The sequence below is a fragment of the Stegostoma tigrinum genome, chromosome 45, assembly GCF_030684315.1.
Source record: "Stegostoma tigrinum isolate sSteTig4 chromosome 45, sSteTig4.hap1, whole genome shotgun sequence".
NCBI classification, from domain to species: Eukaryota; Metazoa; Chordata; class Chondrichthyes; order Orectolobiformes; family Stegostomatidae; genus Stegostoma; species Stegostoma tigrinum.
The window spans coordinates 5,012,466-5,038,993 of NC_081398.1; the positions used below are offsets into that span (position 1 = coordinate 5,012,466).

The window sequence follows — 26,528 nt, forward strand, 5'->3', positions numbered from 1 at the left end:
GCAGGGAGTGGGTGTGAGTGCGAGTGGCAGCACACAGGAATGTGTGAGAGTGTGAGCGAGTGTGCGAGAACGAACCTGGATCTGCACACTGCTCACTGTGACTGACGACTGCTGGCAGGGTGGGTGAGTGAGCGAGTGAGCAGAGAGGATGGGAGATTGGGCAAAGAGGGAGGCAGCTTGGGTCATTCTGCGAACCACCCCCCGCCCCCACCGCAACATAAAAAATAACTTTACACCCGCCAGTACCTGCCTCTATCCTTTCAGGGGATCTGGAGAGGACAGTGTTGGCTGCCCTATCCCCAACTGCCCCTTGCACTGCGTGGCTTGACCATTTTGGAGGGGGGTGCAGTTACGATCGAATCAAATTGGCAGGGCAAACGAGCACATACACAACACCCTCCCATACCTCCAAAGGCCTGGGTGTCTCTACCTTCCTGTTGCCTTGTTGCCCCTCCCCAACCCCCACTGACCCTTCACCTCCAACACTGAGCCAACTACATCCCAACAGATTGGTTAGGGACTGGGCATCCACAGGGCAGCTCTTCAATGGAGAGGGGTCAGGTTTGGGAGAGTTGCACAGTTTGGGGGGGGGGGGGGGGAAGAGATGGGCGCAAGTCATGACCAGAGCCCCTTGAGTGGGCGAGAAAAGGGGTTTTCACGAGGTGGAGGCGAGAAAGTAGAATTCAACTGTTGCGAAGACGTTCAGATTTGAGGTGATGGCGCCGGGTTGGGGGTGGGGGGGGGGGGGGGGGGGGGGGTTTGGCGCGGAGAGTCCATAGCAAGGCCTGAGTCTAGAAATATTCGACTGAGACACACCCCCCACAAAGACGGAGAGACGATGACCACCTCTCGATGGAGGGAATCCGTACCCCTTTCCCCCACACCCCCCTCCTCTCAGCCCTGACCTCGATATGAGGCTTGTGGGCTCTCCATCTCTCTCACTGATGTGCCCCCCAGGTGAGGGAGGGAGGGGCGGGGGCTTTCTGGCCTTCTTTCGGTTTCTGTTCCTCTCTCTTCCCTGACGCCCCACCCGCTCCTCCCAAACCCCCCAACCACCACCACCATTACCCCCAAAACCCTCCCTCCCTGGCAGTGCCACTCTAACAGAAATGGTCATCCTCGTCCTTCTCATCTTTGAGTCCCTTCAACCGAAGTCGAGCAAAATCCTCGAACACAATGTCGTCATCGTGGGAGAAACTGGAGGGGCAAACAGACAGGTCACAAGCTCAGGCCCCGAGCAATTATCTCCGATCCCCCCACCACCTCCCCCGCCCCGCTCCACATCACTCTCTGACCCCCAACACCCTCCCGCTCCACATCACTCTCCAACCCCCAACCCCCCACCACACACCATATCACTCTCTGACCCCCATACCCCCCACCACACACCATGTCACTCTCCGACCCTCATAATTTCAAGAGACCCCCCGCATCGCCTCAGTCTCCAGGAACCAGATACCGGACTAGAGACGCTGGAAGCCTGAAACTAACAAAGAAAATCACTGGAGAAACTCGGCGGGGTCCAGCAGTGTCCATACAGAGTTTCGCGTCCGGCAAGTTCCTCCTTCAGAACCGAAACGGCATTGGGCGAGGACTGAGGGGGGTAGAGGGGCGTAGAGGTCCAGCACAAAAGACGGAAGGGGCTTTTAAATGGGATGAGAGCGGGGGGAGAAAAAAGACAAACAGAACTGAAGAAGGGCCACTCGGCCCAAAGATGTCAACTCCTGCTTTCTCGTTCTGTAGAGGCAGCCAGATGTGCTGAGTTTCTCCAGTAATTTCTGTTACTGGGAAGAGATGTTTGAAATATGAGGATAGGTTAGGACTTTTCCCACTGGTGCTGAGGGGTGACATCTTGTGGGATATCAGATAGGATAACTAGAGGGTATCTTTTGCCTCAGGAGGAGGATTTCAAGGGTAAAATGGCATTTTTATTATTAAAGGTGAGAAGAGAAAGATTAAAAAAAAGACATGAGGTGCGAAATATTTTTACACACAGGGGAAGTGGGTACAGTCACAATGTTTAAAAGACATTTGCAACGACCCCCCTTGCCCGCCACATTTCTCTAGGGGCAACTAGGGACGAGCAATAAATGCTGGGCCCAGCCAGGACAGAGCCATAAAAATGAGCTGAAGGCAGAGTCGGGATGATGATCATGAGGAACGCACAGATCGGAGAAAGCGCAGACGTTTCAGAAGGATGGGGGCATGGGGGAGGACCACGAAGGGGTTTATTTTTCACACCCCACTCCGTCGGGCCGGAAACACATCACAGATTGGTAACAACTTACTTGGTTTCGAACTCAATCAAGTTTGTATCGACTGGAGCCTCAGAATCTGGCAGGACTGGAGGACAGATACAAAGACGGGAATAAAACCCTTCGAGTCAGATGGAAGCCCCACGACAAACTACTGCCTTCCGCAGCATCGCGACCGCCTTGGCCGAAAGACCAAGCGCGAGATGGTCATTTGGCCCCCCCCACCGCTCAAACCAGGTCATCGCTCAGCCAATCTCTGACCCCAGCTCCAGCCGCCCTCTTACTTCCCCCCCTTATTGCCGAGATCCCCGGCTCCCAGAGCCGAGCCATCCGCAGCCCTCGGCGTAGAGAGCTCCAAAACCCTAAACTCCGAACAGCCAGCCTCCTGAGAGGGGACACGCTTGCCCTGGAACGACCCGCTCCCTCAACTACGGGTCAACGAGGTCAGAGTCCGTACCCTCCTGGGAACTTTGCAGTATCCCGAGAGGTCACAGCGACCCTCACCATGTTCTTCGACAGCTCCGGGGAATTGCCAGCACGATCTCCCCCACCCCCAGGGGTTAACAGGTGGTCCGGCTGCAAATTGACCGAAGGGTCAAAGCTGGCTGGCTGGGTGGGGCTGGGGGTGGAAAATGACCTTACCTGACTGAGGTCTGGAGATGGGTTGCTCAATGGGCTTTGGGTGCATTAAGACGAAAGGCAACTCCACTGATACGTCCCTAAAAAGAAAAAGATGGAGGGCGTCAGACAACAGGGAACCCGGCACACGGAATGGGGGCGTGGGATCAGGATCGGAGGGGGGCGGAATTTGTTCAGCCCAGATGGCTGGAAGGCCGGTTTGCGACGCAGAGTGATGCCATGAGCGCGGGGTGGGGGAGGGGGTTGTTCGATCCCCTGCACTCAGGTTACTGCGATGAACCCTTTTTAACCTCTCCTCTCACCTCCGGCTTGGGTCAACCCAAACGGTGTCAATCTCTCTCCAATGAGAGGGCGACCCTATGGGTGTGGCGGTGGTACGATTAAGTCTCTTCAGCCCAAAGGTGTGTGGGCTAGGGTGGATTGGCCCTACCAAATGGCCCCCTTAATGCTCAGGGAAGTGGAGGTTGTGTGGGTTAGCCAAGGGTTATGGAGATAGGGTACAGGGGCTGAGTCTGGGTGCGAGGCTCTTCTGAGGGATGGTGCAGTCTCGATGGGCTGAATAGCCGCTATAGGGATTCTGTGATTCCATCGGGAAACTGGCCATTCAACCCCTCAGGCTCTGCTCGGCACTGGTGCACCATGCATGTCTGCCTCACACGCTTCCCCTGAAATGGGTCCACATGGCTCCCCCTCAAAGCACGCCCCTGCAGTGCCAAGAGGCCCACCTAACGCCCCAAGCTTCTCTGGAAATTATTAGCGGCCATCTTAACTTGGACGGTCCCACCAACCTCCTCCCGACCACAGCGCAAACATCTTCATTCTTATTCCTTCGTGAGATGTGGGCAAGGACACAGCTTCCATCTCCTGCCCCCTTTTGCCCCTTGAGGAGGTGGGGTTAAGCTGTCTTCTGGAACCGCTGCTCTGTAGGGACACCGACGCAGCTCTGCCAGGCATGGGGGGGTCCAGGATTTTGACCTGGGGTTAACAAAGGGGTCACAAACTCAAGATGCCAACTGTCCAGAGCTTTGGAAAGAAAAGAGCACGTGTGGCGTAGACAACAGACGAGACCGCTCAGTCCACCCAGTTCCCGTGAACTGCCCTAGGGGTCACAACAATCCTTAAGAATCAGGCCATTCAGCCCCTCAAGCCTGCTCCTTCAATAAGATCACGGCCTGGTTCCAATCCAAAGGAGGTTCCCTTGATTGATCCCAGGCGTGGAGGGACTGTCTGAATAGGTTGGGTAGCAACACTGGAGTTGAGAAGAACGAGAGGTGACCTTTGGAGATTTGGAAGAGTCTTAGGGGGACTGGACAGTGTGGATGTGGAGAGGGTGTTTCCCCTCGTGGGAGAGTCCAGGACCAGAGGAGCATCATCTCAGAATAAGGGGTCGCCCATTGAATACGGAGTAGAGGAGGAATGTCCTCTCTCAGAGGGGAGTGGAACTCTTTACCGTGGACCGCTGTCGAGGCTAGGTCATCAAGTATATTTGGAGCCGAGACTGATTTGAATATCAGGAAGGGGAAATCAGGCTTATACAGAGTAGTTGTGGACGATCAGATCAGCCGCGATCTCATTGAAGGGGAGCGGGTAGACCCAGCAGACTGAATGATCTACTCCCGCTCCTTATGGGGTTGCAGCTTGGTGACTCTGAGACGTACCCTCCGCGTGACACCACCAGCTTCACTTTCACCCGATACGACACAAGGATTCCTAGCACCTCCTTGTTGGCTCCTTCCTTTACTCTGAAAGACAAAACCGGCCAACATTTCAGGCCTAGCCTCGGGTTCGTTAGGTAACTCTGTACCGTCGAAGTAAGAAATTGCTGAAAAAAGAAAGAGAGAGAGAGAGACAGAGAGAGAGAGAGAGACAGATGGATAGAGGGATGGAGGCTGACCTGTACAAAAAGATTTCCATCTTAAGAGTCATACAGAACGGAAACAGACCCTTCGGTCCAATGTGTCCATGCTGCCCCAGATATCCTAAATTAATCTCATCCCATTTGCCAGCATTTGGCCCCTGTCCCTCTAAACCCTTCCTATTCATGTGCCCATTCAAATGCCCTTTAAATGCTGTAACTGTACCAGCCCCCACCACTTCCTCTGGCAGCTCATTTTACACACGCACCACCCTCTGTGTGAAAAAGCTACTCCTCAGGTCCCTTTTAAATCTTTCCCCTCCCACCTTAAACCTCTGCCCCTCTAATTTTGGACTCCCCCCACCCTGGGGGGGGGGGAACCTTTGCTATTCACCCTATCCATGTCCCTCATGATTTTATAAATCTCTACAAGGTCACCCCTCAGCCAGCTATGATCCAGGGAAAATACCCCCAGCCAACCCAACCTCTCCTTAAACCCTTCCAGTTTAAACCCTCCAATCCTGGTAACATCTTTTCAGCACCATTTCTAATTTAGTAACAGCCTTCTTACAGCAAGGCAACTAGAACTGAATGCAGTATTCCAAGAATGTCCTCACCAATTTCTTGTATATGACCCTCCCAACTCCTACACTCAATGTTCTGACCAATAAAGGCGAGCGTAGCAAATGCCTTCCTCACCGCCCTGTCTACCTGCGACTTCACTTTCAAGCAACTATGAACCTGCGCCCCAAGGTCTCTCTGTTCAGCAAAACTCCCCAGGGTCCTACCATGAACTGTCTAAGCCCTGCCCTGCGTTGCCTGACCAAAGTGCAACATCTCACATTTATCTAAACTGAACTCCGTCTGCCACTCCTCGGCCCAGCTGATCAAGATCTTGTTGTACTCCCAGATAAGCTTCTTCGCTGTGCCCTACGCCACCAACTTTGGTGTCCATCAGACCATAAGACATAGGAGTGGAAGTGAGGCCATTCGGCCCATTGAGTCCACTCCATGATTAAATCATGGCTGATGGGCATTTCAACTCCGCTTCCCTGCACTCTCCCCGTAGCCCTTGATTCCTTCTGAGATCAAGAATTTGTCGATCTCTGCCATGAAGGTATCCAACGTCCCGGCCTCCACTGCACTCCGTGGCAATGAATTCCACAAGCCCACCACTCTCTGGCTGAAGTAATGTCATCTCATTTCAGTTTTAAATTTACCCCCTCTAATTTTAAGGCTGTGCCCACGGGTCCTAGTCTCCCCGCTTAACAGAAACAACTTCCCAGCGTCCACACCTTCTAAACCATATATATAACAATCAGTCATTGGCAAACATGCCAACCATGCCTCCTGTGTTCACATCCAAATCACTTATATAAATGACAAACACCAGCGAACCCACCAACCACCCCCACCGGATTTCACACCATGATGAACATTACATCATAGGGGGAAAAGACTGCTGATTTGTTGGCAAGTCATCTCTGCTAGGCTATGGTGTTGCCATGAAGTAAACAAACGAGCTCCCCGCAGTCCCAAGAACTCAAGGAAGGCACAGCACCTTGAACATATTGCCTTTGTTTGCGGAACATCAGTCCCCACGTATAGAGTTCGGGTATTCAAAATCTTCAACAGATTGGCAGGGTGAAGGAGAATACTAATTTTCCATTAGGTGCCATGTCAGAGGCTAGGAAGGGGAGGTGGCTCGCAATTTCCAGATTGCCAGCAAGACAGCTCGGAGCGGGATGAGGAGAAATTTTCTTGACGCAGAGAAGTGGCTGGGATTTGGACTGCGCTGCCTTGGGCGAGTGGTGGAGGCAGATTCCACTGGAGGTTCCCAGACAGAAATGGGATAAACATTAGGAAGTGATGGCATTAGAGGGCTACTGAGATATGGCTGCAGAGTGGGACTGGCTCGGTAGCCCATTTGGGAGCCAGTACAGACATGATGGACCAAATGGCCTCCTTCTGTACTGTAAAATTCTACGATGCCAAAATTTGGTCAACCCAAGGTTAACCCCACTGCTTGCTGCATGGTACTACCTCGGAGGGTCACAGTCAACCAGTTGGCAGTTTTTCCTTTTCCCTGTGGTATAAAGTTGAGGAAGGGAGCGTCATTGTGGTAATGTCACTGGATTGCTACAGTCACTCAAATCGTCAGCCAATGACCCCAAGACACGGGTTCAAACCTCACCACAGCACAAGGTAAAATTTGGATTCAGTAAACATCAGGATCAATAAAATTTACCCCCAACAGCAGCCATGATAGATTGTTATAAACCCCCATCTGGTTCACTAATGTCCTTCTACAGAAGGAAATCTGGCAGATATGTGGCGGCAGATGGTCCAGCCAGTGGCGCCCGTACCCAATGAATGAATGAAAGGAAAAATTGTTTGAAAAAATGGCTTTCTTGCATTTTTGTCCTGATGGGTTCAGAATGGAAATCTTCAGCGACACGAATTTCTTTGACAGAAGCAAAACAGCTCAGGGGAATAAATTGTAGAGCAGGGGGCTAACTGAGGGGCAACATGGAGAGACAGGCATGGCAGAGATGTGGGAGCGAGAGAGAAACGCAAAGGGGAGAGTGTTCACTGGCAACAGAAACAGCACGACAGAGAGAGTGAGGGCGCGAGAGAGAGAGAGTGTGTGAGGGCGCGAGAGAGAGAGAGTGTTTGAGGGCGAGAGAGAGAGAGAGAGTGTGAGGGCGCGAGAGAGAGAGAGAGAGAGAGAGTGAGGGCATGAGAGAGAGAGAGAGTGAGGGCGCGAGAGAGAGATCAGAGTGCGGGCGCGAGACAGAGAGAGACAGAGAGAGAGTGAGGCCGCGAGAGAGAGAGAGAGAGAGAGAGTGAGGGCGCGAGAGAGAGAGAGAGTGAGGGCGCGAGAGAGAGAGAGAGGGCGCGAGAGAGTGAGGGCGCGAGAGAGAGATCAGAGTGCGGGCGCGAGACAGAGAGAGACAGAGAGAGAGTGAGGCCGCGAGAGAGAGAGAGAGAGAGAGAGAGAGAGGGCGCGAGAGAGAGAGAGAGTGAGGGCGCGAGAGAGAGAGAGCGAGGGTGCGAGAGAGAGAGAGTGAGGGCGCGAGAGAGAGAGAGAGTGAGGGTGCGACAGAGAGAGAGTGAGGGCGCGAGAGAGTGAGGGCGCGAGAGAGAGCGAGAGAGTGTGAGGGCGAGAGAGAGAGAGAGAGAGAGAGAGTGTGAGGGCGCAAGAGAGAGAGAGAGTGTGAGGGTGCGAGAGAGAGAGAGAGTGTGAGGGCGCGCACGAGAGAGAGAGTGAGTGAGGGCGTGAGAGAGAGAGAGTGAGCGAGGGCGCGAGAGAGAGAGAGAGAGAGAGAGAGAGAGGGCGCGAGAGAGAGAGAGAGTGAGGGTGAGAGAGAGAGAGAGAGTGAGGGCGCGAGAGAGAGAGCAAGGGCGCGAGAGAGAGAGAGTGAGGGCGCGAGAGAGAGAGAGTGAGGGCGCGAGAGAGAGAGAGAGTGAGGGTGCGACAGAGAGAGAGTGAGGGCGCGAGAGAGTGAGGGCGCGAGAGAGTGAGGGCGCGAGAGACAGCGAGAGAGTGTGAGGGCGAGAGAGAGAGAGAGAGAGAGAGTGTGAGGGCGCAAGAGAGAGAGAGAGTGTGAGGGTGCGAGAGAGAGAGAGAGTGTGAGGGCGCGCACGAGAGAGAGAGTGAGTGAGGGCGTGAGAGAGAGAGAGTGAGTGAGGGTGCGAGAGAGAGAGTGAGTGAGGGCGCGAGAGAGACAGAGAGAGAGAGGGTGCGAGAGAGAGAGAGAGAGTGAGGGCACGAGAGAGTGAGGGCGCGAGAGAGAGAGAGAGTGAGGGCATGAGAGAGAGAGAGTGAGGGCACGAGAGAGAGAGTGAGGGCACGAGAGAGAGAGATCAGAGTGAGGGCGCGAGAGAGAGAGCGACAGAGTGAGAGAGTGAGGCCGTGAGAGAGAGAGAGAGAGAGTGTGAGGGCAAGAGAGAGAGAGAGAGAGTGTGCGCGCAAGAGAGAGTGAGGGCACGAGAGAGAGAGAGTGAGGGCGAGAGAGAGAGAGAGAGTGAGGGCACGAGAGAGAGAGAGTGAGGGCGCGAGAGAGAGAGAGTGAGGGCGCGAGAGAGAGAGAGTGAGGGCGTGAGAGAGAGAGAGTGAGGGCGTGAGAGAGAGTGAGGGCGTGAGAGAGAGTGAGAGAGAGAGAGAGAGTGAGAGAGAGAGAGAGAGAGAGAGACAGAGAACGTGGGCACGAGAGAGTGAGTGAGGGCGTGAGAGAGAGAGAGAGAGTGAGGGCGTGAGAGAGAGAGTGTGAGGGCGTGAGAGAGAGAGAGAGAGAGTGAGAGAGAGAGAGAGAGAGAGAGAGAGAGACAGAGAACGTGGGCACGAGAGAGTGAGTGAGGGCGTGAGAGAGAGAGAGGGAAAAAGTGTGAGAGTGCGAGGGAGAGAGAGAGCACAACAGAAAGCATGAACAAGGCTGCAAAAAGAGACCATGAGGGAGCGTGAGAGTATGAGGGAGCAAGAGAATGGAGCGACAGCACAAGAGAGAGAATGACAACTGATCAGAGCGAGAGAAAGAGAGAGAACAACAACACGAGAGAGAGAACGATAACACGAGAGAGAGAGAGAGAGAGAAGGACAACTGATCAGAGCGAGAGAAAGAGAGAGAACAACAACACGAGAGAGAGAACGATAACACGAGAGAGAGAGAGAGAGAAGGACAACTGATCAGAGCGAGAGAAAGAGAGAGAACAACAACACGAGAGAGAGAACGATAACACGAGAGAGAGAGAGAGAGAGAGAGAAGGACAACACGAGAGATCGAGAGCGACAGCCCGAGAGTGCAAGAGGCAGCAAGATCGAAAGAATGTGAGCGACTGCGTGTGACAAAGAGCACGGATGTGAGACAGAGCAAAGAGGGACTGAGTGCGTGGGAACGAGTGTGCGAGCGTGAGCGCCAAACAGGGAGTGTATGAGACAGAGAGGCAGAGCATTGGAGGCGGAATAGATCAGGGACAGAGGGAGATGACTCACATGGTACTGGAAGCCAGGTTGGTGTCTTCATGTTTCAGTTTCCCATCTAGAGCCAAGCCTCGCTTCTCTCGGTTATGGTCCAGGAGGGGGACCAGTGTGTACACCTTACAGACAGTCGAGCTGGCAGACACCTGATCACTGCGGAGTAGAACCACAAGGAACTGGCAAAAACACATCACACAACTAGGAAGCTCGGGGAAGACCGCGAGAGAGATACCTGCTGAATCAACATAGTGGCTTAGGGTTGGCATGGCAGCTCAGCGGTTACCACCACTTCCTCACAGCACCAGGGATTGAGATCAATTCCACCCTTGAGCTGTGTCAAATTTCCATTTCCTACCGTGTCTGTGTAGGTTTCCTCCAGGTGCTCCGGTTTCCTCCCACGGTCCAAAGATGTATCAGTTAGGGTGGATTGGCCGTGCTAAATTGTCCCGTAGTGCCCAGGGATGTGCGGGTTAGGGTGGGTTGGCCATGCTAAATTGTCCCCTAGTGCCCAGGGATGTGCGGGTTAGGGTGAGTTGGCCGTGCTAAATTGTCCCGTAGTGCCCAGGGATGTGCGGGTTAGGGTGGGTTGGCCGTGCTAAATTGTCCCGTAGTGCCCAGGGATGTGCGGGTTACGGTGGGTTGGCCGTGCTAAATTGTCCCGTAGTGCCCAGGGATGTGCGGGTTAGGGTGGGTTGGCCGTGCTAAATTGTCCCGTAGTGCCCAGGGATGTGCGGGTTAGGGTGGGTTGGCCGTGCTAAATTGTCCCGTAGTGCCCAGGGATGTGCGGGTTACGGTGGGTTGGCCGTGCTAAATTGTCCCGTAGTGCCCAGGGATGTGCGGGTTAGGGTGGGTTGGCCGTGCTAAATTGTCCCGTAGTGCCCAGGGATGTGCGGGTTAGGGTGGATTGGCCGTGCTAAATTGTCCCGTAGTGCCCAGGGATGTGCGGGTTAGGGTGGGTTGGCCGTGCTAAATTGTCCCGTAGTGCCCAGGGATGTGCGGGTTAGGGTGGGTTGGCCGTGCTAAATTGTCCCGTAGTGCCCAGGGATGTGCGGGTTAGGGTGGATTGGCCGTGCTAAATTGTCCCGTAGTGCCCAGGGATGTGCGGGTTAGGGTGGACTGGCCGTGCTAAATTGTCCCATAGTGCCCAGGGATGTGCGGGTTAGGGTGGATTGGCCGTGCTAAATTGTCCCATAGTGTCCAGGGATGTGCGGGTTAGGGTGGATTGGCCGTGCTAAATTGTCCCGTAGTGCCCAGGGATGTGCGGGTTAGGGTGGGTTGGCCGTGCTATATTGTCCCATAGTGCCCAGGGATGTGCGGGTTAGGGTGGATTGGCCATGCTAAATTGTCCCATAGTGTCCAGGGATGTGCGGGTTAGGGTGGGTTGGCCGTGCTAAATTGCCCCATAGTGCCCAGGGATGTGCAGGTTAGGGTGGGTTGGCCGTGCTATATTGTCCCATAGTGCCCAGGGATGTGCAGGTTAGGGTGGATTGGCCGTGCTAAATTGTCCCGTAGTGCCCAGGGATGTGCGGGTTAGGGTGGATTGGCCGTGCTAAATTGTCCCGTAGTGCCCAGGGATGTGCGGGTTAGGGTGGGTTGGCCGTGCTATATTGTCCCATAGTGCCCAGGGATGTGCAGGTTAGGGTGGATTGGCCGTGCTAAATTGTCCTATAGTGCCCAGGGATGTGCGGGTTAGGGTGGGTTGGCCGTGCTAAATTGTCCCGTAGTGCCCAGGGATGTGCGGGTTAGGGTGGATCGGCCGTGCTAAATTGTCCCATAGTGCCCAGGGATGTGCGGGTTAGGGTGGATTGGCCGTGCTAAATTGTCCCGTAGTGCCCAGGGATGTACGGGTTAGGGTGGATTGGCCGTGCTAAATTGTCCCGTAGTGCCCAGGGATGTGCAGGTTAGGGTGGATTGGCCGTGCTAAATTGTCCCATAGTGCCCAGGGATGTGCGGGTTAGGGTGGATTGGCCATGCTAAATTGTCCCGTAGTGCCCAGGGATGTGCGGGTTAGGGTGGATTGGCCATGCTAAATTGCCCGTAGTGACCAGGGATGTGCGGGTTAGGGTGGATTGGCTGTGCTAAATTGTCCCATAGTGCCCAGGGATGTGCGGGTTAGGGTGGATTGGCCGTGCTAAATTGTCCCGTAGTGCCCAGGGATGTGCGGGTTCGGGTGGGTTGGCCGTGCTAAATTGTCCCGTAGTGCCCAGGGATGTGCGGGTTAGGGTGGGATTGGCTGTGCTAAATTGTCCCGTAGTGCCCAGGGATGTGCGGGTTAGGGTGGGATTGGCTGTGCTAAATTGTCCCGTAGTGCCCAGGGATGTGCGGGTTAGGGTGGGTTGGCTGTGCTAAATTGTCCCGTAGTGCCCAGGGATGTGCGGGTTAGGGTGGGTTGGCTGTGCTAAATTGTCCCATAGTGCCCAGGGATGTGTGGGTTAGGGTGGGTTGGCTGTGCTAAATTGTCCCGTAGTGCCCAGGGATGTGTGGGTTAGGGTGGGTTAGCAATGGGGAATGCAGGGTTACAGGGATGGGGTGGGATTATTTTCAGAAGGCCAGTGCGGACCCAATGGGCTGAATGGCCTGCTTCTGCACTGCAGGGATTCTATGGGGTGGTCCTAGGAGCTGAGCCCCCTCTGGGACCTTCTAACCCAGCAATCACTCATTTCAGAATCCGAGTTGGGGAGTATGGAATAGAAGTTGTAGGGCATCAGGTAAAAGCTGTTACTCTACTCGCCCACGATAATTCCCTAAGAACATGCCTGCGGAGAGGGATGCGTGCCCCATTAGGGAAGGAAACTTGCTTGGTGCTTTCCCGATCCGACCCACACGTGATTCCAGATCCTGCAGCCAACGCAGTTGACCGCTTCACTGGTCGCTAGTGAGCTGCTCAAGGGACAAGTATGGAAGGAGGTGACAAACCCCGGCCTTACCCACATCGCTTGGGGGAACTACAGAAGGGAACGGTGCCCAACGTAACCATTTCTGCACTCGTATGTGACTCCTGTCCCAAATTAACACCACCGATTCTCAGACTGCCTGCCCGCTGAATTGTGCTGGGTGGTTTCAGCAGGGCTCAGGCCCACTAACCCTGCTCATGAGTAACTGCAAGATGGGGAGGGAGTATTAACACAACAATACTCACTCAGCTTCGATCTGTGCTACTGGGCACTTGTACTGGGCTGTGCTGAACAGACAGATGTCTGCATACTGCCGCACTGTTGGGAGAAACAGCAAGAGAATCTGAGAGTTAAGCAGTGTCAGAGACAGTGAGCCAGGCACAGTATGAGCAGATTAACAGATCTGTTATAGTGCGATGCAAGACCTTTCGGCCCATCAAGTCTGGTCCGGCTCGCCGAACTCTTTTAACTTAGTGCTGATCTCCTGCATTTTCCCCACTATCCCTGCAGCATCGGTTGGGATCAGATGGAGAAAGAAATCCATCCATGCCTCCCACTTGTCAGCAGGGACTGTAGAGGGGTTGGGGAGGAGACACAGAAACAGAAAGAGAGAGAGAGCAAGAGGGAAAGAGAGAGAGAGAAGAGGCATAGACATGAGAAACAGAGAGGGAGTGACAGAGAAAGAGAGGGAGAGACAAAGCATTCAACAATGAGCGAAAGAGATAGGGACAGAAGGAGACAAAGAGAGAATGAAACAGCAGGGAGAGCAAGCAACACAGAGAGCAAGACGGAGCGACAAAGTCAGAGAGAAAGAGGCAAAGAGAATGAGACAGAAAGATACAGCGAGATAGATAGTGATGAAGATAGAGAGCAAGATAGAGCGCAATGAAGATAGAGCGTGCGATAGACAGCGATGAAGAGAGAGCTCGATGAAGATAGAGAGCGAGATAGAGAGTGCGATAGACAGCGATGAAGAGAGAGCTCGATGAAGATAGAGAGCGAGATACAGCATGATGAAGATAGAGCTCATGATAGAGAGCGATGAAGATAGAGAGCGATGAAGAGAGAGCTCGATGAACAGAGAGAGCCAGATAGACAGCGATGAAGATAGATAGAGAAAGACAGACACAGAGAGACAGAGAGAGAGTGAGAAAAAGAGAGGGAGAGACAGAGAAAGGCTGAAGGGGGCGGGGGGGCAATAGTATAACGAAGAGGTGATTAGGACTGAAGATGGAAACCAGCCCGGAGTAGCTCCACGCTCCAGCTTGGTGCTGGATTAGTGAACAGAAACGGCAGTGGGGAGCAGGGCCCGAGAATGATTCCAATCCGATCCATCAGTCAGCTCCCTCCCTCTCCCATTCCCTCGCCCACTGATTGGATGGCATTCTGTGCCTGACCCCGAACCCTGGGATGAAAAGTGTAACAGATGGCACGATGAATGGGTTTCTCCCCATGGAAACAGATGGTAGCAGTTGCGGGGACCCTGAAGGGTTAGGAGGGCTACTAGAGGTAACCAGGAGGATCTGGGTTGTGTTAACAAGAAAACACAACCATTTAACCAGAAAAAAAGAACGTAAATTCTACCCACTGTCTTGTATAACCTCCAGGATCTGGAGTTTAAAACTCCCTGGAAGAACAGCATAGCACCCAGCCCTTGCAAGCTCCCCTCCGAGCCATTCCCCATCCTGACTTGGAAATATATCAATGTTGTGGGGTCAAAATCCCGGAATGGCTTCCCTCATGGCTCTGTGTGAGTGTCCGTGTGCCACGTGGGATTGCAGAGGTTCAAGCAGGTAGGGGGTAACTGGGGACAGGCAATAAATGCCGGGTAGTGGGAGGAGATTTTTTTCAAAGAAGCCTTCGAATGTCGCTGAAAGGAGAGACCAAATGCGAATCGGATCAGGACGGGCTGGCAAGACAGCCAAAGCCCGAAGGGAGCAACAGCTTCCGCTGAGGACAGTCTATGGTTTGTGGAAACAAGGGGAGGGTAGATGGGACTAAAGGTACAGATCAGCCAAGGATGTAGCTAGATTGCCAAGTCTTGGCCAAAGTCAAAATGCCTCACCTGAAATCTTGATCTTCTTCACGGTTTTTGTGGAATTGTTGGTCACATGAACATTGACGCTGATGGGTTCCGCATGGTAATAGAGCTGTAAGCACAAGGAACACGGGATGTCAAAGGAACATGACCCCTGCATGCACTCCATGCCCAATGGCCCCTCACCCTCACCCACTCTGCCCCGCAGTGGGTCTGTTCTGATGATGCTGTCATTTGTTTCGTCCTGGTCTTTTTCGACCAGAAGTTGTAAGGTAAAAGGTGAAGTTGGAACAATAGAAACAGCCTGAACGGGTGGGGCCAGCTCCAACAGATCGGGATTTCTGACTAGCTGCAGAAGCTGCCTCAGAGCTGGAAGCTTCAGTGGTTCTCTCCTCGTGTTCCCCCTCTCCCGACCCCATTACTCCCTCTCTCATCCTCTCCCTTCTCCTTCCCTCACTCCTTCCACTCTCACTCCCTCTACCCACCACACATTTTCGCTCCCCTGTTCCCTATAAACACCCCTCTCCCACTCCCTCTACTGTCCCCTCACTCCTTCTATACTCTATTCTCTCACTCCCCCATTTCTCCCTTTATACCCACCATACTGTTTGCACCTTTCAGTCCTTCACTCCCACTCTCTCACCTTCATTACTGTTCTCCCTCCCTCACTTCCGCATACCCTCTCTTGCCTTTCCACTCTCTCCTGCTCTTTCAAAACTACCCCCTGACCACAGACTCTCCCGCTCCCTCCATCTCTCTCCCTACCTCTCACCTTCGCCCCTCTTCCTCCCTCGCTCACTTTTTTCTTAAAACTTTGTTCATTGAGAAGGTTCCCTGGGGTTGCCGAGCTAGAAGCAGGAGTTCTAGTTAGACAGTGTGGCTCCCTCTTCAAACTCAAGAAAGGTGCAGATCGTTTCTTTCTTCTGGTCTGGAGAGGGACAGCACGTGAGAATCACAGCTGCTTTGCTGAACTGTACTGTGGCTAAATGTGGGATGTTGCAACAGTCGATGATTAAATGGTACGTTATCCTGTGAGCTATTTCAAATGAGCTAAAAAGTCATGCCAATTCTTATTTTGGCATTTTAACTATGTTGTAAGAATGAAGCGTGATTTGATTACAGCTTAGTGGTGGCCCAATTGAAACACATCTGGGGCACAGCACCTTACACTTGCCTTTACACAAGCATAAAAGTTCAGGTCTAGACTATCTAGGTCTAGGGTGACGGCGAGCACGAGGGGGCATAGCTTTAAATTGAGGGGTGAAAGATATAGGACAGATGTCAGAGGTAGTTTCTTTACTCAGAGAGTAGTAAGGGAATGGAATGCTTTGCCTGCAACAGTAGTAGATTCGCCAACTTTAGGTACATTTAAGTCGTCATTGGATGAGCATATGGACGTACATGGAATAGTGTAGGTTAGATGGGCTTGAGATCGGTATGACAGGTCGGCACAACATCGAGGGCCGAAGGGCCTGTATTGTGCTGTAATGTTCTATGTTCTATGTTCTATCTCCCTGGAGGGTCAGGTCAGACTACATCGATCACAGAGTGAGGGCTGTGTGGTTGAACTAGGTTGAAGTTAAATCCCTTGGCGGACGAGGGCTGCAGAATACCTTCCAGTCCCGATGGTAATAACCGGCAACTGCTAAAAGATTCTCTCCGTACTCACCTCTTTATCTAACGAGGCTTCGAGGTGGAGGGACCTGTCGGACATCAAGAAACTCCTTGTGGTCTCTGCCATTGGCTGTGGGCCTGGTTTCTCCGGAGCGTACTGTACTTTCCGGATGACCAGGCGGACGGAGTTCCTGCGGGAAAACAGAGGGAAATGGAGTGTCCGAGGTGGAAGGATTGAGTCAAATCGAGGAATCGAGGGCAGCGGGGGTATAGGAGGAGTCGAGGGTAGGTGAGAGTTGAGGAGGGAGGCAGTCGAGGACAGTGAAGGGGAATTGGCAGGAAGGAGAGTGGAGGGGAATTGGCGGGAGGGAGAGTGGAGAGGAATTAGCAGGAAGGAGAGTGGAGGGGAATTGGTGGGAGGGACAGTGAAGGGGAATTGGCAGGAAGGAGAGTGGAGAGGAATTGGCGGGAGGGAGAGTGGAGGGGAATTGGCGGGAAGGAGAGTGGAGGGGAAATCAGGGAGAGTGGAGGGGAATTGGCAGGAGGGAGAGTGGAGAGGAAATCAGGGAGAGTGGAGGGGAATTGGCAGGAGGGAGAGTGGAGGGGAATTGGCGGGAAGGAGAGTGGAGGGGAAATCAGGGAGAGTGGAGGGCAGAATTAATCAGGTTAGCCACACAGTCATATCGAAGGTTGGAGTAGACTCAATGGGCTGAATGGCCTACTTCTGTTCCAGTAGAGACCCGAGCTCTGGAGCAGGATTCCCACCCGGTGCCCTGGACCCTGCTACAACGCCCCTGAGCTGGTGGATTTGAATCCTTTATCGCGGGCTGAAGATTATGGCCCGGAAAATCGGCAGGCTGGGATGCAGGTAGGGATCTTCGTCAGATCCAGCCCCCGGTGCAGGTCTCGGGAAGGTGGGAGTTTTGGGAAGGGAGGGTTACGTGAATGTTGGGAATGTTGGAACGGCAGCAGGCGGTGATGGGGCTTGTGGAAATGTTAACTATTCTTGGGTCACTGCCAGGCAAAGAAAAATCTCAATCCTCACCACACGGGGACGCTGCAGGACAGAGGATTAATCTGACTGGGGTTTTGACAGAGAATCTGAACAGGACCAGGAGGGCTGGACAGGCGAAGATTTCAAATCACAGCACGCGCCGAAACAGCCACGTTTCATGCCATTAAAAGGTTTGGTTGGTCATGCAAAATTTCACAAAGGAAATGCATTTTTACATTTCAAAAAAAAATTGGCCTCAACCAGTGTGTAAAATAAATTATCTCTTCTCTCTGACACAGTGGCTCAGCGGTTAGCACTGCTGACTCACAGCACCAGGGACCCGGGATCGATCCCACCCTCAAGTGACTGACTGTGGGGAGTCTGTATGTTCTCCCCGTGGCTGCGGGGGTTTCCTCCCACAGTCCAAAGATGTGCGGGTTAGGGTGGATTGGCCGTGATAAATTGTCCCATTCTGCCCAGGGATGTGCAGGCTAGGGTAGATTGGCCGTGATAAATTGTCCCATAGTGCCCAGGGATGTGCGGGTTAGGGTGGATTGGCCGTGCTAAATTGTCCCATAGTGTCCAGGGATGTGCGGGTTAGGGTGGGTTGGCCGTGCTAAATTGTCCCATAGTGTCCAGGGATGTACGGGTTAGGGTGGGTTGGCCGTGCTAAATTGTCCCATAGTGTCCAGGGATGTGTGGGTTAGGGTGGATTGGCCGTGCTAAATTGTCCCGTAGTGCCCAGGGATGTGTGGGTTAGGGTGGATTGGCCGTGCTAAATTGTCCCGTAGTGCCCAGGGATGTGCGGGTTAGGGTGGATTGGCCGTGCTAAATTGTCCCGTAGTGCCCAGGGATGTGCGGGTTAGGGTGGGTTGGCTGTGCTAAATTGTCCCGTAGTGCCCAGGGATGTGCGGGTTAGAGTGGATTGGCCGTGCTAAATTGTCCCATAGTGCCCAGGGATGTGCAGGTTAGGGTGGATTGGCCGTGCTAAATTGTCCCGTAGTGCCCAGGGATGTGCGGGTTAGGGTGGGTTGGCCGTGCTAAATTGTCCCGTAGTGCCCAGGGATGTGCGGGTTAGGGTGGATTGGCCATGCTAAATTGTCCCATAGTGCCCAGGAATGTGCAGGTTAGGGTGGGTTGGCCGTGCTAAATTGTCCCGTAGTGTCCAGGGATGTGCGGGTTAGGGTGGATTGGCCGTGCTAAATTGTCCCGTAGTGCCCAGGGATGTGCAGGTTAGGGTGGGTTGGCCGTGCTAAATTGTCCCGTAGTGTCCAGGGATGTGCGGGTTAGGGTGGATTGGCCGTGCTAAATTGTCCCGTAGTGCCCAGGGATGTGCAGGTTAGGGTGGATTGGCCGTGCTAAATTGTCCCGTAGTGTCCAGGGATGTGCGGGTTAGGGTGGATTGGCCGTGCTAAATTGTTCCGTAGTGCCCAGTGATGTGGGGGTTAGGGTGGATTGGCCGTGCTAAATTGTCCCATAGTGCCCAGGGATGTGTGGGTTAGGGTGGATTGGCCGTGATAAATTGTCCCATAGTGCCCAGGGATGTGCGGGTTAGGGTGGATTGGCCGTGCTAAATTGTCCCATAGTGCCCAGGGATGTGGGGGTTAGGGTGGATTGGCCGTGCTAAATTGTCCCGTAGTGCCCAGGGATGTGCGGGTTAGGGTGGATTGGCCATGCTAAATTGTCCCATAGTGCCCAGGGATGTGCGGGTTAGGGTGGATTGGCCGTGCTAAATTGTCCCATAGTGCCCAGGGATGTGCGGGTTAGGGTGGATTGGCCGTGCTAAATTGTCCCGTAGTGCCCAGGGATGTGCAGGTTAGGGTGGATTGGCTGTGCTAAATTGTCCCATAGTGCCCAGGGATGTGCGGGTTAGGGTGGGTTGGCCGTGCTAAATTGTCCCATAGTGCCCAGGGATGTGCGGGTTAGAGTGGATTGGCCGTGCTAAATTGTCCCATAGTGCCCAGGGATGTGCAGGTTAGGGTGGATTGGCCGTGCTAAATTGTCCCGTAGTGCCCAGGGATGTGCGGGTTAGGGTGGGTTGGCCGTGCTAAATTGTCCCGTAGTGCCCAGGGATGTGCGGGTTAGGGTGGATTGGCCATGCTAAATTGTCCCATAGTGCCCAGGAATGTGCAGGTTAGGGTGGGTTGGCCGTGCTAAATTGTCCCGTAGTGTCCAGGGATGTGCGGGTTAGGGTGGATTGGCCGTGCTAAATTGTCCCGTAGTGCCCAGGGATGTGCAGGTTAGGGTGGGTTGGCCGTGCTAAATTGTCCCGTAGTGTCCAGGGATGTGCGGGTTAGGGTGGATTGGCCGTGCTAAATTGTCCCGTAGTGCCCAGGGATGTGCAGGTTAGGGTGGATTGGCCGTGCTAAATTGTCCCGTAGTGTCCAGGGATGTGCGGGTTAGGGTGGATTGGCCGTGCTAAATTGTTCCGTAGTGCCCAGTGATGTGGGGGTTAGGGTGGATTGGCCGTGCTAAATTGTCCCATAGTGCCCAGGGATGTGTGGGTTAGGGTGGATTGGCCGTGATAAATTGTCCCATTCTGCCCAGGGATGTGGGGGTTAGGGTGGATTGGTCGTGCTAAATTGTCCCATAGTGCCCAGGGATGTGCGGGTTAGGGTGGATTGGCTGTGCTAAATTGTCCCATAGTGCCCAGGGATGTGTGGGTTAGGGTGGGTTGGCCGTGCTAAATTGTCCCATAGTGCCCAGGGATGTGCGGGTTAGGGTGGGTTGGCCGTGCTAAATTGTCCCATAGTGCCCAGGGATGTGCAGGTTAGGGTGGATTGGCCGTGCTAAATTGTCCCATAGTGCCCAGGGATGTGCGGGTTAGGGTGGATTGGCCGTGATAAATTGTCCCATTCTGCCCAGGGATGTGGGGGTTAGGGTGGATTGGCCGTGCTAAATTGTCCCATAGTGCCCAGGGATGTGTGGGTTAGGGTGGATTGGCCGTGATAAATTGTCCCATTCTGCCCAGGGATGTGGGGGTTAGGGTGGATTGGCCGTGCTAAATTGTCCCATAGTGCCCAGGGATGTGCGGGTTAGGGTGGATTGGCTGTGCTAAATTGTCCCATAGTGCCCAGGGATGTGTGGGTTAGGGTGGGTTGGCCGTGCTAAATTGTCCCATAGTGCCCAGGGATGTGCGGGTTAGGGTGGGTTGGCCGTGCTAAATTGTCCCGTAGTGCCCAGGGATGTGCGGGTTAGGGTGGATTGGCCGTGCTAAATTGTCCCATAGTGCCCAGGGATGTGCAGGTTAGGGTGGATTGGCCGTGCTAAATTGTCCCATAGTGCCCAGGGATGTGCGGGTTAGAGTGGATTGGCCGTGCTAAATTGTCCCGTAGTGCCCAGGGATGTGCGGGTTAGGGTGGATTGGCCATGCTAAATTGTCCCATAGTGCCCAGGAATGTGCAGGTTAGGGTGGGTTGGCCGTGCTAAATTGTCCCGTAGTGTCCAGGGATGTGCGGGTTAGGGTGGATTGGCCGTGCTAAATTGTCCCGTAGTGCCCAGGGATGTGCAGGTTAGGGTGGGTTGGCCGTGCTAAATTGTCCCGTAGTGTCCAGGGATGTGCGGGTTAGGGTGGATTGGCCGTGCTAAATTGTCCCGTAGTGCCCAGGGATGTGCAGGTTAGGGTGGATTGGCCGTGCTAAATTGTCCCGTAGTGTCCAGGGATGTGCGGGTTAGGGTGGATTGGCCGTGCTAAATTGTTCCGTAGTGCCCAGTGATGTGGGGGTTAGGGTGGATTGGCCGTGCTAAATTGTCCCATAGTGCCCAGGGATGTGTGGGTTAGGGTGGATTGGCCGTAATAAATTGTCCCATTCTGCCCAGGGATGTGGGGGTTAGGGTGGATTGGCCGTGCTAAATTGTCCCATAGTGCCCAGGGATGTGCGGGTTAGGGTGGATTGGCTGTGCTAAATTGTCCCATAGTGCCCAGGGATGTGTGGGTTAGGGTGGGTTGGCCGTGCTAAATTGTCCCATAGTGCCCAGGGATGTGCGGGTTAGGGTGGGTTGGCCGTGCTAAATTGTCCCATAGTGCCCAGGGATGTGCAGGTTAGGGTGGATTGGCCGTGCTAAATTGTCCCATAGTGCCCAGGGATGTGCGGGTTAGAGTGGATTGGCCGTGCTAAATTGTCCCGTAGTGCCCAGGGATGTGCGGGTTAGGGTGGATTGGCCATGCTAAATTGTCCCATAGTGCCCAGGAATGTGCAGGTTAGGGTGGGTTGGCCGTGCTAAATTGTCCCGTAGTGTCCAGGGATGTGCGGGTTAGGGTGGATTGGCCGTGCTAAATTGTCCCGTAGTGCCCAGGGATGTGCAGGTTAGGGTGGGTTGGCCGTGCTAAATTGTCCCGTAGTGTCCAGGGATGTGCGGGTTAGGGTGGATTGGCCGTGCTAAATTGTCCCGTAGTGCCCAGGGATGTGCAGGTTAGGGTGGATTGGCCGTGCTAAATTGTCCCGTAGTGTCCAGGGATGTGCGGGTTAGGGTGGATTGGCCGTGCTAAATTGTTCCGTAGTGCCCAGTGATGTGCGGGTTAGGGTGGATTGGCCGTGCTAAATTGTCCCATAGTGCCCAGGGATGTGCGGGTTAGGGTGGATTGGCCGTGCTCAATTGTCCCATAGTGCCCAGGGATGTGCAGGTTAGGGTGGGTTGGCCGTGCTAAATTGTCCCATAGTGCCCAGGAATGTGCGGGTTAGGGTGGGTTGGCCGTGCTAAATTGTCCCATAGTGCCCAGGGATGTGCAGGTTAGGGTGGATCGGCCGTGCTAAATTGTTCCGTAGTGCCCAGGGATGTGCGGGTTAGGGTGGGTTGGCCGTGCTAAATTGTCCCATAGTGCCCAGGGATGTGAGGGTTAGGGTGGGTTGGCCGTGCTAAATTGTCCCATAGTGCCCAGGGATGTGCAGGTTAGGGTGGATCGGCCGTGCTAAATTGTCCCGTAGTGCCCAGGGATGTGCGGGTTAGGGTGGGTTGGCCATGCTAAATTGTCCCATAGTGCCCAGGGATGTGCAGGTTAGGGTGGATTGGCCGTGCTAAATTGTCCCATAGTGCCCAGGGATGTGCGGGTTAGGGTGGATTGGCCGTGCTAAATTGTCGCATAGTGCCCAGGGATGTGTGGGTTAGGGTGGATTGGCCGTGCTAAATTGTCGCATAGTGCCCAGGGATGTGCGGGTTAGGGTGGATTGGCCGTGCTAAATTGTCGCATAGTGCCCAGGGATGTGTGGGTTAGGGTGGGTTGGCCGTGCTAAATTGTCCCATAGTGCCCAGGGATGTGTGGGTTAGGGTGGATCGGCCGTGCTAAATTGTTCCGTAGTGCCCAGGGATGTGCGGGTTAGGGCGGATCGGCCGTGCTAAATTGTTCCGTAGTGCCCAGGGATGTGCGGGTTAGGGTGGGTTGGCCGTGCTAAATTGTCCCATAGTGCCCAGGGATGTGCAGGTTAGGGTGGATCGGCCGTGCTAAATTGTTCCGTAGTGCCCAGGGATGTGCGGGTTAGGGTGGGTTGGCCGTGCTAAATTGTCCCATAGTGCCCAGGGATGTGCAGGTTAGGGTGGATCGGCCGTGCTAAATTGTTCCGTAGTGCCCAGGGATGTGCGGGTTAGGGTGGGTTGGCCATGCTAAATTGTCCCATAGTGCCCAGGGATGTGCAGGTTAGGGTGGATTGGCCGTGCTAAATTGTCCCATAGTGCCCAGGGATGTGCAGGTTAGGGTGGGTTGGCCGTGCTAAATTGTCCCATAGTGCCCAGGGATGTGCAGGTTAGGGCTGGTTAGCTATGGGAAATGCAGTGTTACAGTGATAGGATTTGAGGATTGGGGAAGCTCATGGGAGTTTGGGGTAGACTCAATGGGCTGAATGGCCTGCTTCCACACTGCAGCGATTCTATGACGACTCTTTTGCGAAGTAACTTACAGCGTAATAGCAAAATGCAAAACGTAATTGATTATTGTGTGAACAATTTGCAAAGCAAGCAACAGATAACAATATCAAAAGCAAATCAGGATTCTGCACTTTCGGTATCTTTATCTCAGGTTGTCACTGTCTGGTCCCAGGATTTATTTCCTGACCCTAACTGCCCCTGGGAAAGGTGGGGGTAAGCTGCATTCTTGAACTGCTGCAGTCCCATGTGGCGTTTAGGACACCCACGCAGTGCCATTAGGGAGGGAGCTGCAGGATTCTGACCCAGTGGCACTGAAGGAACGGCTGATATATTTCCGAGCAAGCCATCTGGAGGGGAAACTGTAGTTCCTCACATCCCTTGCCCTTATCCTTCCAGGTGGTTGGGTGAACATTTAAGGTTGCCGGGGTCGGGGTGGGTGGGGGGGGGGGGGTGACTGGCAGTAATAAAGTAAATGTGCCCTTAGCACACCCCCTCTACCCCGCCCCCGCTCTGCCCCAAGAGGCATTACTGGCATACAAGGAGCTACATTAGAGCTAACTGTGCTCAGCATTGGCAGTGTGTTAGTGGGGTCTACAAGGTGCGGAGCTGGATGAACACAGCCGGCCCAGCAGCATCAGAGGAGCAGGAAGGCTGACGCTTTGGGCCTGGCTATCTCTGCCAGCGGAGGGTGTCTGTTAGTGTCCTGTTCACATCTGTGCATTCAATAGTTCCCATTAACTCGCTCTAACTCTCTCCCCAAGCTTTACTCCTACGTGACCCAACCCATCCCGAAACAGCACGTTTGCGAGCGCTGATGGAGACAGGGCAAGGCTCACCTCTTGTGGATCTTCTCTTCCATCGTCTTCGCACAGAAGGCCCGGATTTCAAAGTCCACTCCACAGGCCTGGGGGTGGGATGAAGGGATGGGAAGCGAAAGAGGGTGGGGTGGGTGGAGGGGGGGAAGAGAGAAGTGGGAGGGAGAGAGGGAGAAGAGGGAGCGAAGGAGAAAAGAGAGAGGAGGAGAGAGAGTGGGAGAGAGGGAAGAGAGGTGAGGGAGAGACAGATAGAGGGAAAAAAGAAGATAGATAGATAGGGAGGGAGAGAGTGAGAAGGGGAACAGGTGATGGAGTTGGGGGAAAAGGGTGGAATTGAGACAGGGTGAGAGAGGGAGGGGGAGATGGAGGGGTGGGGGGGGAAGAGAGAGGGAGAGAGAGAGAGAGAGAGAGAGGAAAAGAGAGACACAGGGATGAGTGAGAGAAATGGGAGGACAGAGACGGAGGGGGGAAGGAAGAGAGGAATGAGGGAGATGGGAGGGGAGAGACAGATAGGGAGAAAGAGAGGGAGGGACGGGAGGGGGATGGGGTGGGGAGATGCCGGGGCAGCGAGAGAAAGAGAGGGAGGGAGAGAGTAGACGAGAGAGAGAGAGAGAGAGCAGGCAGAAAAAGAGAGGTGGAGGGAGAGTGAGGGAGTGAGAAGGGTGAAGTGAGAGAGAGAGGGAGGGCAAGGGACAGAGAAAGTGGGGGCAGCGGAATGGGAGGGAAGGAAGAGGAAAAGAGAGGAAGGCAGTGGAGAACGGGAGAGTGGGGAACGAGGAGGAAGGGGAGTACAGAGATGGGGAAGGTGGAAACATGAGGGAAGCATGTCAGTTTGGGTATAAAATCTGGCTGAGGACTCTCTGAACAGTGACAGCAATAAACACGACTAGTTTACCTTGCCTGTGTCCTCTGGGCCTGGTTGTAGGGTAACTGAACATGGCAGATTCTGTGGGAGCTGCAGAAACAGGAATGTTTGCCAGATAAAGTTAGATACAGTTCAGAGGACTAAAAGGATCAAAGCGATGGGGGAGAAACAGGGAACAGGGGATTGAGCTGGATGATCTGCCATGATCCTACTGAATGGGAAAACAGTATCAAGAGCACCAAATGGCCTACTCCTATGTTTCTCTGCGATACAGTGAGACCACACCAGGAATACAGTCAAACGAAACAACAATACTGCATGGTATTGGTTTCATGAAGGTTCACAAACCAGCTTGGCGAGCCAACCAGTCTCAATACTGGTTTCGTTATTTATGTAACTACGTAAATGCATTGCAAGCCACGTAACGAGGAGTTATCTGACTGAAATATCTAGAAATGCTTGGGGTGTCTGATGAGGAAAGGTGGGAAAGGCTGGGCTTGTATCTATCACAGTTTAGAATAGTCTGCACAGTCGTCAGCACCGGTACCACACAGCGCCAGGGACCCGGGTTCGATCCCACCCCCCTGCGACTGTCTGTGTGGAGTTTGCACATTCTCCCCGTGTCTGCGTGGGTTTCCTCCGGGTGCTCTGGTTTCCTCCCACAGTCCAAAGATGTGCGGGTTAGGGTGGATTGGCCGTGCTAAATTGTCCCGTAGTGCCCAGGGATGTGCGGGTTAGGGTGGGTTGGCCGTGCTAAATTGTCCTGTAGTGCCCAGGGATGTGCGGGTTAGGGTGGATTGGCCGTGCTAAATTGTCCCATAGTGCCCAGGGATGTGCGGGTTAGGGTGGGTTGGCCGTGCTAAATTGTCCTGTAGTGCCCAGGGATGTGCGGGTTAGGGTGGATTGGCCGTGCTAAATTGTCCCGTAGTGCCCAGGGATGTGCGGGTTAGGGTGGATTGGCCGTGCTAAATTGTCCCATAGTGTCCAGGGATGTGCAGGTTAAGGTGGATTGGCCGTGCTAAATTGTCCCATAGTGTCCAGGGATGTGCGGGTTAGGGTGGATTGGCCGTGCTAAATTGCCCAGAGTGTTCAGGGACGTGCGGGTTAGGGTGGATTGGCCGTGCTAAATTGTCCCATAGTGCCCAGGGATGTGCAGGTTAGGGTGGGTTGGCCGTGCTAAATTGTCCCATAGTGCCCAGGGATGTGTGGGTTAGGGTGGATTGGCCGTGCTAAATTGTCCCATAGTGTCCAGGGATGTGCGGGTTAGGGTGGGTTGGCCGTGGAAAATGTAAGACATACAGGGATAGGATAGGGGGATGGATCTGGGTGCGTTGCTGTTTGGAGGTTTGGTGTGGACCGATGGGCCGAATGGCCTGCACCCACACCGTAGAGGCTCTTTCAAGTGACAGGAAGACAGTGTCCAACAGCATACCCACAGGGAGCTGTGCTGGGCTCCCTACAATTTGCTGTTGATGTAAATAAATAAGATAGATGACCGTGTGGGAGGGTGGATTGGTCTGTTTGTGGATGACGCAGAGATTAGATGGGTGGGTTAACAGTGAGGTTGAGGGTCTCGGGCAAAGTGATGGTATAAACTGGGATGTTCAAATGGACAGGTAAGTGGCGAATGTGAGATGACAGTGAAGATTCTGAGGCGATCAACTTTGGTAATATTAAAGTTTTCTGTTGAATTGAGGGAGCTTGGAATAGCCAATCCACCCT

At 53.8% G+C, this 26,528-nt stretch overlaps 1 protein-coding gene across 5 annotated transcripts in view; it reads right to left on the bottom strand.

The window, feature by feature from the left end:
• Window positions 1-1,075: 1,075 nt before the first annotated feature.
• LOC125448657 (arrestin red cell) overlaps window positions 1,076-26,528 on the bottom strand; it is a 144,608-nt gene continuing 119,155 nt past the window's right edge. For all 5 annotated transcript variants that reach the window (XM_059642618.1, XM_059642615.1, XM_059642614.1 and 2 more), the window contains 10 exons: window positions 24,837-24,896; window positions 23,963-24,030; window positions 16,329-16,464; window positions 14,687-14,771; window positions 12,867-12,939; window positions 9,743-9,880; window positions 4,553-4,636; window positions 2,898-2,974; window positions 2,289-2,343; window positions 1,076-1,197 (listed from right to left, as the gene is read on the bottom strand). In XM_059642618.1, the coding sequence (XP_059498601.1) occupies window positions 1,101-1,197; window positions 2,289-2,343; window positions 2,898-2,974; window positions 4,553-4,636; window positions 9,743-9,880; window positions 12,867-12,939; window positions 14,687-14,771; window positions 16,329-16,464; window positions 23,963-24,030; window positions 24,837-24,896 (873 nt within the window). In that variant the 3' untranslated portion in view covers window positions 1,076-1,100. The remainder of the gene's footprint in view (window positions 1,198-2,288; window positions 2,344-2,897; window positions 2,975-4,552; window positions 4,637-9,742; window positions 9,881-12,866; window positions 12,940-14,686; window positions 14,772-16,328; window positions 16,465-23,962; window positions 24,031-24,836; window positions 24,897-26,528) is intronic.